This window comes from Gavia stellata, chromosome 13 (genome assembly GCF_030936135.1).
Source record: "Gavia stellata isolate bGavSte3 chromosome 13, bGavSte3.hap2, whole genome shotgun sequence".
Lineage (NCBI taxonomy): Eukaryota > Metazoa > Chordata > Aves > Gaviiformes > Gaviidae > Gavia > Gavia stellata.
Genome location: NC_082606.1, coordinates 1,745,183 through 1,758,656, shown reverse-complemented (window position 1 = coordinate 1,758,656; position 13,474 = coordinate 1,745,183). Strand labels below are relative to the sequence as shown.

The window sequence follows — 13,474 nt, the reverse complement described above, 5'->3', positions numbered from 1 at the left end:
GCATCGTGGCGCTTTCTCCGCCGCATCCAGAAACCGCAAAATCCCCAAATGACATTTTTACAGTCTTTTTCCTTGTATTCAGCATCTGAAATTCAATCTGTTTTCAAGTCAGCCTGAATGTGAGTTTTAATAGGGGCGGAAAGGTCAAAATATTGCTGCATTATCTCCAGGCAGGCAGAGGAGGGATCGATACAGCATTTGTTGTGTTGGCACTGTGCACCAGCCATCCATCCCTAGGAATAGCTGCAGCAAAAATAATCCTCCAATATGCGTATCAGGGCTTGGAAACTGCTACAAGACACATGCACAAGCAGGTGGTAATATTAGAAAGCAGCTTTTCAGTTAAAAATCAGTTACTAAGCAAGTCTGGCTTGCTTTTGACTCATAATTTTGGTTTGGTGGTGGGTTTTTTTGGAGATGTGGGTCATTTATAGAAAGTCTCCCTGCGTGGATCTGGGTTAGATTAAGTAATTAAATATATACATGCACACACACACACATATAATTTGCAGAATGCACATCTGTGTGTGTGTATATGTATTAAGCTTAGTCTAGTCTAATGGTATGCTGGTTAAAATACACTTCTGCAGAGTTTAATTCGTACAATCCCATGGCGAGGGTGAAACAGGGATGGCTTGAAGTGAAATGCCTTCCTGAAACCTATCCAACCTTCAAACGAAACTCTGAAAAGCCTCAGGGTGCGTGATGGAGTTTTTTATATATACATTTTTACAGCGCGTACAAATGAAAGACCACTAAACGCCGTGAAGATTCCCGCCCCCCCGGCCCTATGCAGCCAAGTAGGTCGTTCAAATACCCTTTTCCTTACGCTTTCTGATGTTCCCCACGTCGACAATGTAGGAGCTGTGCCTACAACACAGCCTTTTTTTATTTAAATGAATAAAACCATATTTAAGTCAGAGGCAGCTCTGGCATGACTGCCTGCTTCTCCTCTTAGACAAATGCTGGGCACTCCATCCCTAATTTCATTTAATGCTTGTAAGAGAGAAGCATTTTCTCGAGAGAGCAGCCTGGTGCAAACCAGCTAGATCGCTTTTTTTTATCAAGAGCAGGCTAATAAAATTGCTGCGCGTGGAATTGGGTCACAGGCAGGAAATACAAATGTTTCCTATCACCGGGTTTGGCGGCGGGAGCGGGGTTTGCTGATAAATGCTGCCTTGTGGCTAATGCCAGAACACCGGCCTCGCAGCTGCTCCGTCGCCTATACCTACGGTAATCTATAGGCAAAATAGCTGTATTAGAGGATGATGTAAGAGCAGCGATGGCTTTCCCAGTTGAAAACTAGACCGCTGGTACCTAAACGGCAGCATGGCTATTTATAGCCTCCCCTTTTCTCCCGCGTGCGGGTGGTACCCAAGCGAAAAGGATGCTGCCCTGCCTAGCACAGCGTGATGCTGAACCGATTCATCGCGCCCTGAAAGACCAAATACAGGTGGTGAAAGAGCGGGTGGCTGGAAAGTTTTGCAGGCAGAGGGATGAAGGAGCAGAGTACAGGGTTAATCTGGGGACCTCGCGCGTCCTTTACGGATTCCCGATGACCAGGGCTTGTGCCAGATGGCGGAGGGTCCCTGCACCATCTGCCGCGCGGGGGATACGGCTGGCTGCTGCTGAAATGGAAATACCCCGTCCTACAGGGCCGGCGGTCACGATCCGATCCGATTTCCACACTTCCCAGTGCCAGGAGCTCTTCGCTTGCCGGGCTTTCGGTAGGGCTTTTTGGGAAGGGGATTGCATCCCGTGTGTCCCCCACTTCCCTCCCACCAGCCCAGCATTGGCCGTGGCGGGATGCTGCAACCAACATCCTTGCTGATCGATAGCTCCACATAGGCTTTCTTTTTTAAAAAAAAAGAATTATTTCAGCCTACTTTTAAGAAAACCAGGAGCAGGCCAGCGGAGGTCTGCCGCCTCATGGCGTTCCCGCTGTTCCCTGCGATGGGAACGATGGGGACGTTTGCATGCAGTTAATATACACATGACGCAGCTGCATCGCACGTGCGTGGGATCCATCCCTTACTCTTCCCCAGATCCTGGATGTAGATAAATTTTTCTAAACATGAAAGACTTCCCATAAAGATGTCTTTAAAATGATCAGAAGAAAAGGCTTCCTGCAAGCAGATCTGTAGATGAAATGCTTCTTTCTAATATCACACTGTTTTATTAACAGATATATTCATAAATTTATAACTGTGCTTATAGTAAATACGCAGCAAAATGTCTTTTACACAACTGAGTTTTAGATGCTATTAAAATCAGGAGTAATCAACTCTGGAGCACGTTACTAATACCACGTCAGTAATGTGCTCGGCAATTAGAGATATTAAAAATATTTATAGGGCGCAGCAAAAAAAACGCAGCCGAGGAGCCCGGCCAGCCGCAGGCTGACTCAGCATGCTCTGATTTTCAATACGGTTTTATTCGAAACGCTTGTGCTTGGCCGCAAAAGAGTCCAAGATTTGCAAGGTGGAGGAATAACTCGGCGTGACGTCCCGCTGGAGTGGTTGCGCATAGCAATGATGCCAATATAAATTCATTTTTATGAGGTAGACTTCTAATAATGATGCGGAAATAAGGGGAAATAGAAAATGGGAATGTGGAAAACCCTTGAGCCTTGGTGATCACAACTGGGCATTTCAGCAGAGGAATATGGCCAGGAAAATGCCAGCTTTGAAGGTGTTCTCCTTTAAAACTAGCCTGTGAAGTGTTTAGGGTTCGCCAGCTTTAAAAATCATTATAAATTAACTTATTTGACAGAATGGGAGTTTGCTCAAGAAGAAGGGGACAGGCAAACTACGGAAAGCAGTGATTAGAGAAAGCTGCCAGATCTTCCCTTTGCAAAACCATCAAGAAAATTCCTTTCTTGGCCAGCAATGAAGTTTTGACAATGAAAAATCAGGAACAAATGCTGCGTGGAGTCGCTTTGGACAGAGGAAAATTTTCATTATCTTCTCCGTTTCCCAACTGAAGACGTCTTTTCTGTTGCAGGCATCGCTCAACAAGCTGATGGAGACCCTTGGCCAAGCAGAACCTTATTTTGTCAAGTGCATTCGATCCAATGCCGAAAAGGTAAACCCCATCCCGGGAAAGCGGCGCTGCTAAAAGTAATCTTGGAAATATTTTGGAGATTTTGACAGGGGGGTTAAAAAGAAAAGAAAGCCTCAAATCGAGTTGGATTTAGAAGATATTTGTATATGAGCAATGGGAAGCAGGGATGTTCTCTCTTGGGTGTTGCTTTTGATAAACTGCACCGGCTTTTCTTGTAGTTGTAGAAACATGTATATGAAAAATATCTGGATTTAATTTATATGAAGAATATATTGGTTTTAATAAATTAATTCGACACCTTTGAAGCTCCTGCCACCTGTGATAGAGGTTTACAGAGCCGTGAATTCACTTGTGCTGTTACCGAGCCCTAACGCTTCTTTAAAATAAAGTTTCTATGGGTTTCTTATTCTATACTTTTAGAATAAGCCACATTACTCAATCTGACTCTGTGATGCATCGTATTTTTTGAATTTGGCTTTAAGGCTTGATTTGTCTCATGGGCTAAGGACCCGCAGGTTAAAATGAAGGCTGCAGTAGCGATGCGTTCTTGTGGATTAATCGTTCGGAGTTTTACCCAGACATTTAAAGACGAAGCTTTATGCCTAAGAGATGATTTAGTTGCTCACAATCTTACTCATTAGCCGTGCCCTCGCGGTGGGGGGGTCTTACTCAGTTCGGGGGCTCCAAAAAACCTTCTTTATAGCTCTATATATCTAGTTAGCTGTTTGAAAGTCTCCATCTGATGGCTGCTTGGAAGCAAACAGGATTCAACCCTGGTAGGATTAGTACGGTTCCTGAGGACCCGCGTTCCCTCCCTCCCCTAGCATCGTTGCCAACGTGCACGTCACGCAGATGTGCTACATCTGCTGAATTCGTTTCCCCGTCCGCGGGCTTAAAAGCTTCAGTTAAAGGAAATATTTGCTCAACGTTGGCCTGATTTTCCCCTTCCAGCTGCCCCTGCGGTTCAACGACAGCCTGGTGCTCAGGCAGCTGCGGTACACAGGGATGCTGGAGACCGTTCGCATTCGTCAGTCAGGATACAGCTGCAAATACTCCTTCCAGGTTGGGTGAAACGTTTTCCGTCTTACGCCGCCTTTAGCACCATTATCAGAGTTGTCTGAATGTTGCTGAGCTCATTTTTTTAACAAGTAATGAATTTATAGCTCGCGCAAGCAGGAGATGTAATGAGCTGATGTCTGGCATGGAGTGGTCCTCTGCTGCGCTGCTGATTTCTAGCAAGCTGGTCTAGACCTAGGTGAAGGCTGCGAGCCCCTCTGCAGATAACATCATGGTTTTTGAACAAAAGCAGTGGTTTTTTGCAAAAAATGGTATGCAATTTGCACGCGCTCTTCTGCACGTCTTTTGGAAGCACCTGGGAATGGCATTCGCCCCATCGGGAGGGTGATTGACATCCGCTAAACCGCTCAGGAGTTATCCGGCTTTTCCTGTTTTCCTCTTTTCCACGTGTTTGCCAGGTTTTGCGCACATGTCAGTCCTTTCATGCTTTGCTGGTGCCGATTTGTTTCCTGCTGGCAGCTGCTTTGGGCCAGATGTCATGTCCTGCAAGGCAGCTGTTGAGAAAAAGAAAAATGCTCAAATGGTTTTTTTGCCGTGAGCATGGATCCCAACCCTACTTGGGAGGATCTCTCCGCTCGTACCTCCTCTGCTCTTTGAGTCCTTACAGCAGTAACCAATGGAGCATCTCAGAGATGCTTTGCAGATGCTGCTAATCCCCTTCCGTAGTGGCCCTTGCTGAGGGTTTGGAGCATTTTTTGCTCAAGATGACCCCATGGGTTCTGCAGAACCTCTCCTCCCACGCTGAAAGACGTTTGAATGTTGCTGGGTCCCTGCTTTGATGTGTTTCCCGTCAAATCACAAATGGGGGATGAAACCTGGTGGTCCCCGGTCCATAAAATGTTATCTGTCCTTCTGCGCACTCGATAGATCCCGTTTCAGGTGGCCAGTGGAGCAAATCTGTTATTTATGGAAGAAAGGGACACAGGAGGACCCATCTAACCAAATTTGGTGTTTCTTTTTTTCCTTCTCAGGATTTTGTGAACCATTTCCATGTCCTTCTCCCGCAAGGAATCAGCCCGTCTAAGCACAATATCCATGATTTCTTCCAGAAAATAAAACTCGATCCAGACAATTACCAAGTTGGAAGAACAATGGTAAATGTTTATCCTCAGCTCAGACGTACGTTTAAGATACAGATATAACATTTGCTTGCATTTCTGTAATGATAAATTAACACCTTTATACTTGTTTTTAATTAACGGAACTATTTTTCTCCTGTTTGCCAGAAGCCAATGGCTTAAATGAAGCTTTGAATATCGTTAACACAAAATAGTAAGGAACATCGTTGGTTTATGTTAACCAACATAGGTCTGGTTGTAACGAGGCAGCCTTCAAAAAAAACTACGTCTGTGTGTAGACACAGCTTGGTACGATAGCTAGCATTTTGCCTCCCCTGAAGGGAAAGCAGAGGCTCCGTAATTCAGAGCTTGGACAGTCGCAGGCTGTAGGTAAAACTGCAGAAACCTGTTAGAGGTGGCTTAACTAAAACCAGCTGCTGAACTTTCTTCTGGGCATCCAGGACATGGAAACCTGGAGGATTAAATCATTTGTCTTGTGGTCTCGGAAGCTTCCCACGCTAGTGTTTTTTTGGGGGTTTTTTGGCCAGGTATTCATGAAGGAACGGGAGCGGCAGCTTCTGCAGGACCTGCTCCATCAGGAGGTGCTGCGCCGGATCACGCTGCTGCAGCGCTGGTTCCGCAGCATGCTCTGCAGGAGGCAGTTCCTGAGCTTAAAGCAAGCTGCAGTCATCATACAGGTAGGTGATGGTGCCCGATTTCGATGCAAATTACAATCCACAAATCCTTCAGATACAGCTGATGGGTAAAATCAGGTCCCCTCTCCGAGGAAGGAGCTTACAGTCAGGATTTGACTCCTAGTGCCATAATAACTTAGGAATGGGGGAGGCAGAGCTGGAAAGGTTGCATGAAGGCAGGTGCTCTCCCATCCCCACAACATCCGTTACAAGGCACTGCCTGCTGTGTTTGCAGAGATTTTGGCGTAATTACCAGAGCCGAAAGCAAGGCGAACCATCCCCGGACCCTCTCGTCCTTGGCAAAGCCGCCGTTGTTCTCCAGACCCACTGGCGTGGCTTTGTGGAGAGGCGGCGGTTCCTGCAGATGCAGTTTGCAGCCCACCTCATCCAGAGCTGCTGGCGGGAGTACGCCAAGCGGCGGCACGACGCGGCCACCAGCATCCAGGCAGCCTGGCGAGGACACCGCGCAAAGCAGTCCTACGCAGCCAGCAGAAGCAAAGTCGTCTGCTTGCAAGCGGCGTGCAGAGGATATTTAGCACGACAAAGGTAACGCCTTTGGCCTCGGTTATAAAAGGAAGTGTTAAGGGATGTGGTTTATGTGAATTCTGGCACTGCTCGGACTACGGTGACTTACAGAAGATGGTGTCCCTTCGTAGGATCCCTGACCCTATCCCGACCTGCCCTGACCCTTTGCTTGTCCACGCTTTCTAACAAAGGAGTTTATTTAGCTGCAGGTCCTCCTCTTAGAATAAGCAGAGCCTATTTCAGGTTGGAGCACGTAGGCAATGAAAGCCGAGGCCATAAATACTCGTGAGTTGTTGGTTTTTTTTTTTCCCTTGGCAGCAGCACCCGTTTAAGTAGCCTATTTTTAACTCAGATTGCCTCACCGATCTGGTTGCTGCGCTGTCTCGCAGGGACAGGAGATATTGGAGCCAGCCGCTGCGAAGGGGAGAGGGTTTCCAGCCATGCCTTGGCTTGCTGGCTGCGGGGCAGGTCTTGGTTCCTTCTCCGGAGGCGCTGCCTGCAAGGTGTGGAGCACCTTGACATAGGGGGGAAGATTTGGGAGCTGCAAAGAGCTCTTTGCACAGGGCATGAGTCCCTGCTAGCAGTACCGGAGGCAGCCCAGGCGGGATGGTGAAGATGGAGAAGCCAAAGGGGTGCGATGGGTTAAGCTCTCCTGGCTCCGTCACCTTGCAAACGAGCCAGACCAAGGACAGAGGCTGGAGCTGCTGCCACCAGCGGGAGAGGAGCTTCCAGGTGCATTGGGGCAATCCTTGAGGAGGAGAGATGAGGTAAGAGGAGAAGATTGAAAACTGAACGTGCGCTCTCGTTGTCTTGCAGCGGACGTGCAAGGAGGGTTGCTTGAGATGGTGACGGTGGTGAGGTGATGATGGTGGTGGTGATGAGAAGCCACCGGTGCAGTGCCTTGAAAGGATGTGAGTGGGCACGGGGGTAAAATGTACTGTTTTTCTGCTTTCTTGCAGGTTTAAAGCTTTGAAAGAGCAGCGATTAAAAGAGATGCAGCTGGAGAACGGCATGTCAGTTAAAGAAGAGGATGGACTGGAGACAGATGGTGCTTTGGAAATTAAGGGCTCCGACCCATCTAAGTGGGAGGATGGCTCATTTGAAGAGCGAGTGAGAGCTATAGAGGAACATAAATTGCTGATGGAGAATAATCGGGTGAATCACGTGGACCCACTGGATACTTCTGCAAATTTATTGTACAAAAGGCACGAGAGAGCCAGTAGCCAGAGTGGGATGGACACCGAAGAGGAGGTCGTTGTTAGAGAGAGACCCAAGTCATTGGAGGATCTCAACCAGAAAAAAGTGGTTCGTGCAAAAAGAGAAAGCCGGAGGATGCGTGAACTGGAACAGGCAAAATTTAGCTTGGAGCTGCTTAAGGTCCGGTCCACCGGTGGGCTGTCACCTTCCGAAGAGCGGCGGTGGTCCACCGAGCTTGTATCTGAGGCACTTCATTCCCCTCAGGGAACCCCGGAGAGCGAAAGCTCTCAAGGCAGCTTTGAGATGTTAAGCTGTGAAGATACCTCAAGTAATAAACGCGTTTCCCTGTTTTTAGACGAGCAAGACGCGCAGTCGTTTTCCACTGACTCTTTGCCTAGCAGTCCCCAGGCTCATCCGCAGGAGAAGTCTTTCTGTGCGGCAGATGTGAACAGCAATTTACCGGCTTGCAGAAGGATGCCTTCAGACTTGGAGCTACCCGATAACCTCACCGTGAAGGAGCACGTGGTCTGCGACCCCCAGAACGTTATATACAAGGCACATCTGAGAGAAACCTTCCTTTCCAGCAATCTACCTACTTTCTATGTTCCACCACAAGACAACGTGAAGGTAAAGCTGGTGGAGAATAACCTGAGGAACAAAGCAATGGAAAGAGAGGAGAGGACAGTTACGTTCTCTGAGGTCAGGAAGGATACTGAGCCAGACCAGGGCAGAGCTTTGGGAGAGGAGGAAGAGGAGAAGTCCTCTACCAAGAGAGAGGAACGTGGGACAGTGACTGCGACACAGGCGCATTCTCCAGACTCTGTCATCAAGAGACTGGAAAAGCTCAACGTGGAGAAGGAGGAACGGCAAAAGCAGCTTCAGCTGCAAAATGAGAGGGAGATGATGGAGCAGATCCGTCAGCAGAAGGAAATTCTGGAGAGACAACGCAAAGCCTTCGAGCAGCAAGGGAGGGTGGAGGCTTTGCAGAGGGCTGAGCAGAGCAGAATGAAGGACCCCTCCCTCAAACCATCCAAAAAACCAGACAACCGGCCTCAGTCGGTCCTCATCCTGCACCCCCAGAGCAGAGGGGAGCATGGCCCTGCCACAGGTGTGCCTCCAACCTCATCGGTGGACATTAAAGGTCTCACCGTTGGGACCAGGGGAAGCTCTCCAGCCCACAGTGCCCCCAAAGACAGACCCGTCAGCATGTTCATGGAGCGAAGAGAAGGTCAATCGGGATCGGCCCTGGAACCCCGGTGCCATTCGAGACCGGCTCTGGACCCCAGGGACCTCCCGGGCAGCCACTTCTCGAGGACGGACCGCCTCCGGCAGCCCCGAATGCCCAACCAGGCCACCGAGGAGACGAGGGCAAGCGCTATGTTCTTCACGCCGAAAGACAATCCCTTCGGCCTCCAGTGAGTAAAAAGATGATGTGATTTCTCCGTAGGCTTTCTCCGTAGGCTTTTTGTTCTCCTAGAGACCATTTTATACAAATGGTCCAGAACATAGTTTCTGGAGAGCGTACAAAACCCCTAGCAAAACTAAGATGGGTTTCTTGATCTTCTAGCAACGAGCAGGCAGAGATCAGAGAAAAAGGAAAAAGAGCTGGAAATGTGATTTCTCGGTCTCATATGCGATGGGCATTATGTAAGCCAGGGGAGAAAATCATAGACATTAGCAGGCAAAGGGAGTTAATAGAAAGAGGGTCGACCCTGCTTTCATTTACCCTAGATGAATGGTGATAGTTTATTTGTCAAGGTAAAAGATGAAGAAAAAATTCTTAGGACTTTTGGGTGATCAGAGTAGAAATGAGTAGATAAGGCAGAAAACTTCAGGATTTTTCTTTCTTACTCTAGAATTAACACAGCTAGCAAAGCCATTCGGGCAATCTTACCATTGCAGGTTAAAAACCAGCAACTGTCCGGAGGGAATTTGGGATATGAATGCGCTTTTGACAGCGTATCGCTTACATATATAATTCCACATGTAATGGGCTTAGCAGTCGTTCAGCTCCGTCGCATTGCTTAAATGATGGGCTGCTCCAGCACAGGGTCTAGAGATGGCAACGAGATCTTGGGACAGCATTTACTCCCACTCTATCCTGTTGCTTAAGCTGCCTTGCCTAATTTTGGAGAGGTTTTGGCCATTTAGCTCAAAAAGGACACAACCCCCTCCCAAATCCTGCTGTGCCCTTTCCAAGGCAAAAGCTACCAGTGAATGTTTGCTTAAGGTACCTCCGAGTGTAGTAGTCTCGTGGTTTATGTGCCATTGTGATGGGAGGAGATTCCCGTTTAATTTGTGTGGGTTCTTTAACTAAGTCCAGAAACACGTGTTGGGGAAAAAAAGCAGTCAATAACAAAATAGCCCATTCCCCGCCGGTAGAGCCAGCAGCATCCCTCGCGCCTGGGCATGGTGAGGGTTTTATTCAGAAGTGATGGTAGAAAGAGTGAGCTGAGCAAAAAGCAACTTTAAATGGGCTTATTTTGTAATGCTATGTTAGATGCAAAGCGAGGATGCTCTCCTTCCGAACCGGTTGGTATGAAAATCTGCAGGAGGTCCTGGAGAATTGGTTTGGAAGGGGGTATTTCAGAATAGTCTTCCCGCAAAAAAATGTCTTTCCAATTCTTTTCCTAGTTCATGCACAGAACAAGCAACAGGAAAAAAAAAAAAAAAAAAAAAATTCCTCTATTTTACTTTTCATTCTGCAACAGAACAATCACATTTGAGAAGCCAGAAGTGAAAAGGTACCATCCGTAACCACCGTGATGGGTAGAGTTGGCAGGCAGAACTTCACATCTTCTTGTCCTTTGGTATTAACTCAAATCCTGAAGAATTCGAAACGATTCCAAAACCCCATGACCTCAAACTTGCAACTTGGTTTTGATTGCTTGGGCTGCGCCCTTGTACGCTCCTGCGAGCCGGGCTGGTGCGGTGGGAAGGCTTTTAGGAGATGAAACATCTCTGTTCTGTTGTGTTTCAGCAGGGAAACAAGTCATCAATGCCTTTCCAAGGGTGAACTAGCCAGGAAGCCATTTAAGATGCCGGGGTCTGGCAGAGGAGAGGTAAGTTGTGGCTTGCTTATTTTCTCTTCCAATTGAACAAGAGGAAAAAAAAAACCCACCTTATTCCGCCAGTTTTTCCTCAAAAGCTTTGAAGAAGTAAACTATAAAGCACAAGGGCTGCTAGACATAGGGAAGGGAGACGTCACGGTACGGCAACCTTCACACCTTCTCTTAAAAAGAAAAAGTCCCCGTAACATTAATTCGTAGCAGCTCTGGATAAAAAGGATCTTGCGGTCCTGATGGCAAACACTGTCCAACACAGTCTTGTCTTCGTTCGGTTTAATGTACGTTTGAGTAACACCCATGATTGTTCATTTTCACCGTGCTGTCTTGGTTTTTGTTTTTTGCTGGTCCTGGTTTTTTTTGCACTAGATCTAGTATTGTGTCCCCTCCCTGGGGTGCAGTGTCTCTCAGTGATGTCTTAAGGCTGTGCTTGAGCTACGCTATGATGCCAAACATCGGTAGAATCTCCTTTTTATTTTAAAAACCTTTATTTTTTGTTGTTGTTTTATCATTTGGTCAAGCAGGTTCCCAGACCGACCCATAAAAAGAAAGCCCGCATGGCGCGGACGCGCTCCGATTTCTTGACTAGAGGTACTTTTGCTGATGGGGAGGGGGATACGGAGGAAGATGATTACGATGGCAATTTTGAGTTTCTTCTCTCCTCTGACCAACCTCCTCATCCCGAGGCAGTGCCTGCAGCCCGGCTGGGGCAGGCCTGTTACAGTGACTCCGAAATGGTAATTTTTTCCAACGCGGTGGGGGAAATTTTACAAGGGAGCCTCTCTTTGCTAACCTTAGCTGCACTGATCCCTCCACCGCTTCTTCTCCAACTTCCAAGGATGCTGTAGATGGGTAAACTCAGTGAACACAGCAGAAACAGATGTGAACTAGGGAAATAATTTGGATTTCTTGGCCGTGGGGACGTTTTCTGGCTCGATTCGATATCAGCTACGGTTTCCATAGCTTTCCTGGAGCATTGCAACTGGTATTGCACAGCTCCCTAGTTTTTTGGGGTTTTAACCTCAATAACAAAATTCCGCTACGATCCTTTTGCTCTAAAAATGATCTACACAAATTCATAGAAAAGGTCAAAGCAAACATTGTCCAGAAAGCAACAGACAACAAAGAAAATGATATAAATCTTGCACCTCCTATTATTTTTGATTTTGTATCCTTAGCCACAGTATCCGATGATTATTCAGTCCTCAATTATCGGAGCAATGCTGGCAGACAGCATCTCAGAGAAAGCAAAAACATGTAAATCGGGCAATGAAAATATAGTGAGAGAGAAACAGTGGGTTTTAAAGAAAAAGAAAGCAAACCTTAGTGGCTTTTTCAAGCTCAGTAACCGGTCTCCCTTGGCAAGTGCATGGGCTGCAGCACCGTGCTATGTGAGCCTGCGCTGCAGAGAATTTGCATCTCGGGCTTAATCTCCCACCCAGATAAGCTGCTTTGGGAAAACCACAAACCCGGAGGTTTCGGGAGCAGAAGAGGCCAACGGCTTCCAACCCACTCATGGTTTTTTTCCTGAGGTAGTGGAGATGTTCCTGTAGAAGTGTGGATAAACACCAGGAATCGTCTCCTGCCGTAAGAGCTCAGGTGGAGCGTTGCATAGAGCTGCCTTGCTCCTTTGCTCCAGCTATGGTGCTGGATGTGGAGCTGAGTGTAAAAATCAAACAAAAGCATGAAAACCAAAGCCGACGATTTATTTTGTGCTATGCGTTGCCGTGGGTCCAGCAAACATCTTGTGCGATCCTAAAATCTGCTTTTCCAAGAGAGGCAGATGGCCAAGGAGTGCTTTTCCTGACTTTTCTCTTAGCGGCTTTTATTATAAAGGATAAATTTTTCCCAGGATAATTTCCTCATGGGAAAGGGGCAGAGATTTTAAAATTCCATGGATTTTTAAGGTTGCTCTTGATAAATTTACAGGGGATTTGAGCCAGGAATACTCAAAACCTGATTGAAAGTCATGGCTCTATGAACTGAGCTCACTTGACTGCATCTTAGCACATCTCCCTGCTTGTAGATCAGGAAAGGGAGAATTTTACGCAGTAAAAAGTAGTATTTTACATAGCCTGGCGAAAGCTCTAGGCGAGGGGCTGCGCCGTACTCAGGGTGCCATGCTGTGTTCCTGGAGGCTACCCTCTTACAACGCGTTAGGGGTTTTTTAGCCGTAGAAATCTTTCCCATTGGGATGCGAGCTTGGCAAGCTCCATCCTTGGGAAGGGACCTGGCTTATCCCACTTTTTAGAAATGCTCCTTGGGATTCTGCTCAGCTGGTTTAACAACTCTCACCGCATGCAAGTAGTAGTAGGTGCCAACTGTCTCTCGTCTCTCCCGTATCCCTCTTCTCCTCTGCTCTCCCTCACTAGCTCTAACTGGTGGTCAGCACTTTCACCCCTTGTGCGGTTGTGTTCTGCTTCCTAGCAAACGCTACCCGTGAAGTCGTGTGCTCAGCAACACCCTACGTCTGTATGTCCTGACAACATGTACAGTGTTTCCATCTGTATTGCAGGTTTGGGACCAGCCCGTTGGCTTGTGGCTTCTCTGGGTCAGGATCGCCACAAGTAGCAAAATTTAGGGACTACTTATTCATATTTATTAGCAGAGCCTGGCTGGGTGTTGCAGCTGAAGCAGCCTACGATAGAGTGATACTGGTGCATGTTGGTTTGGGTACAAGCTCAAGTAGGTGGATGCCTATGTAGACACATTCGTTGTGTCTTGTGATGTTCACGTGAAGATGAGTCAGGCAGCCGCCACGCGCGGGCTGGTTTCCGTGCCAGTGAATAGCTTA

General features: G+C 47.5%; 1 protein-coding gene across 1 annotated transcript in view; it reads left to right on the top strand.

Annotated features, from left to right (window-relative positions):
• The window catches only part of MYO9A (myosin IXA), a 159,045-nt gene that overhangs the window by 127,008 nt on the left and 18,563 nt on the right, over positions 1-13,474 (top strand). The window contains exons 19-26 of the mRNA XM_059823674.1: positions 3,004-3,084; positions 4,015-4,125; positions 5,112-5,234; positions 5,747-5,896; positions 6,129-6,439; positions 7,378-9,030; positions 10,596-10,677; positions 11,205-11,417. Of these exons, the coding sequence (XP_059679657.1) occupies positions 3,004-3,084; positions 4,015-4,125; positions 5,112-5,234; positions 5,747-5,896; positions 6,129-6,439; positions 7,378-9,030; positions 10,596-10,677; positions 11,205-11,417 (2,724 nt within the window). The remainder of the gene's footprint in view (positions 1-3,003; positions 3,085-4,014; positions 4,126-5,111; positions 5,235-5,746; positions 5,897-6,128; positions 6,440-7,377; positions 9,031-10,595; positions 10,678-11,204; positions 11,418-13,474) is intronic.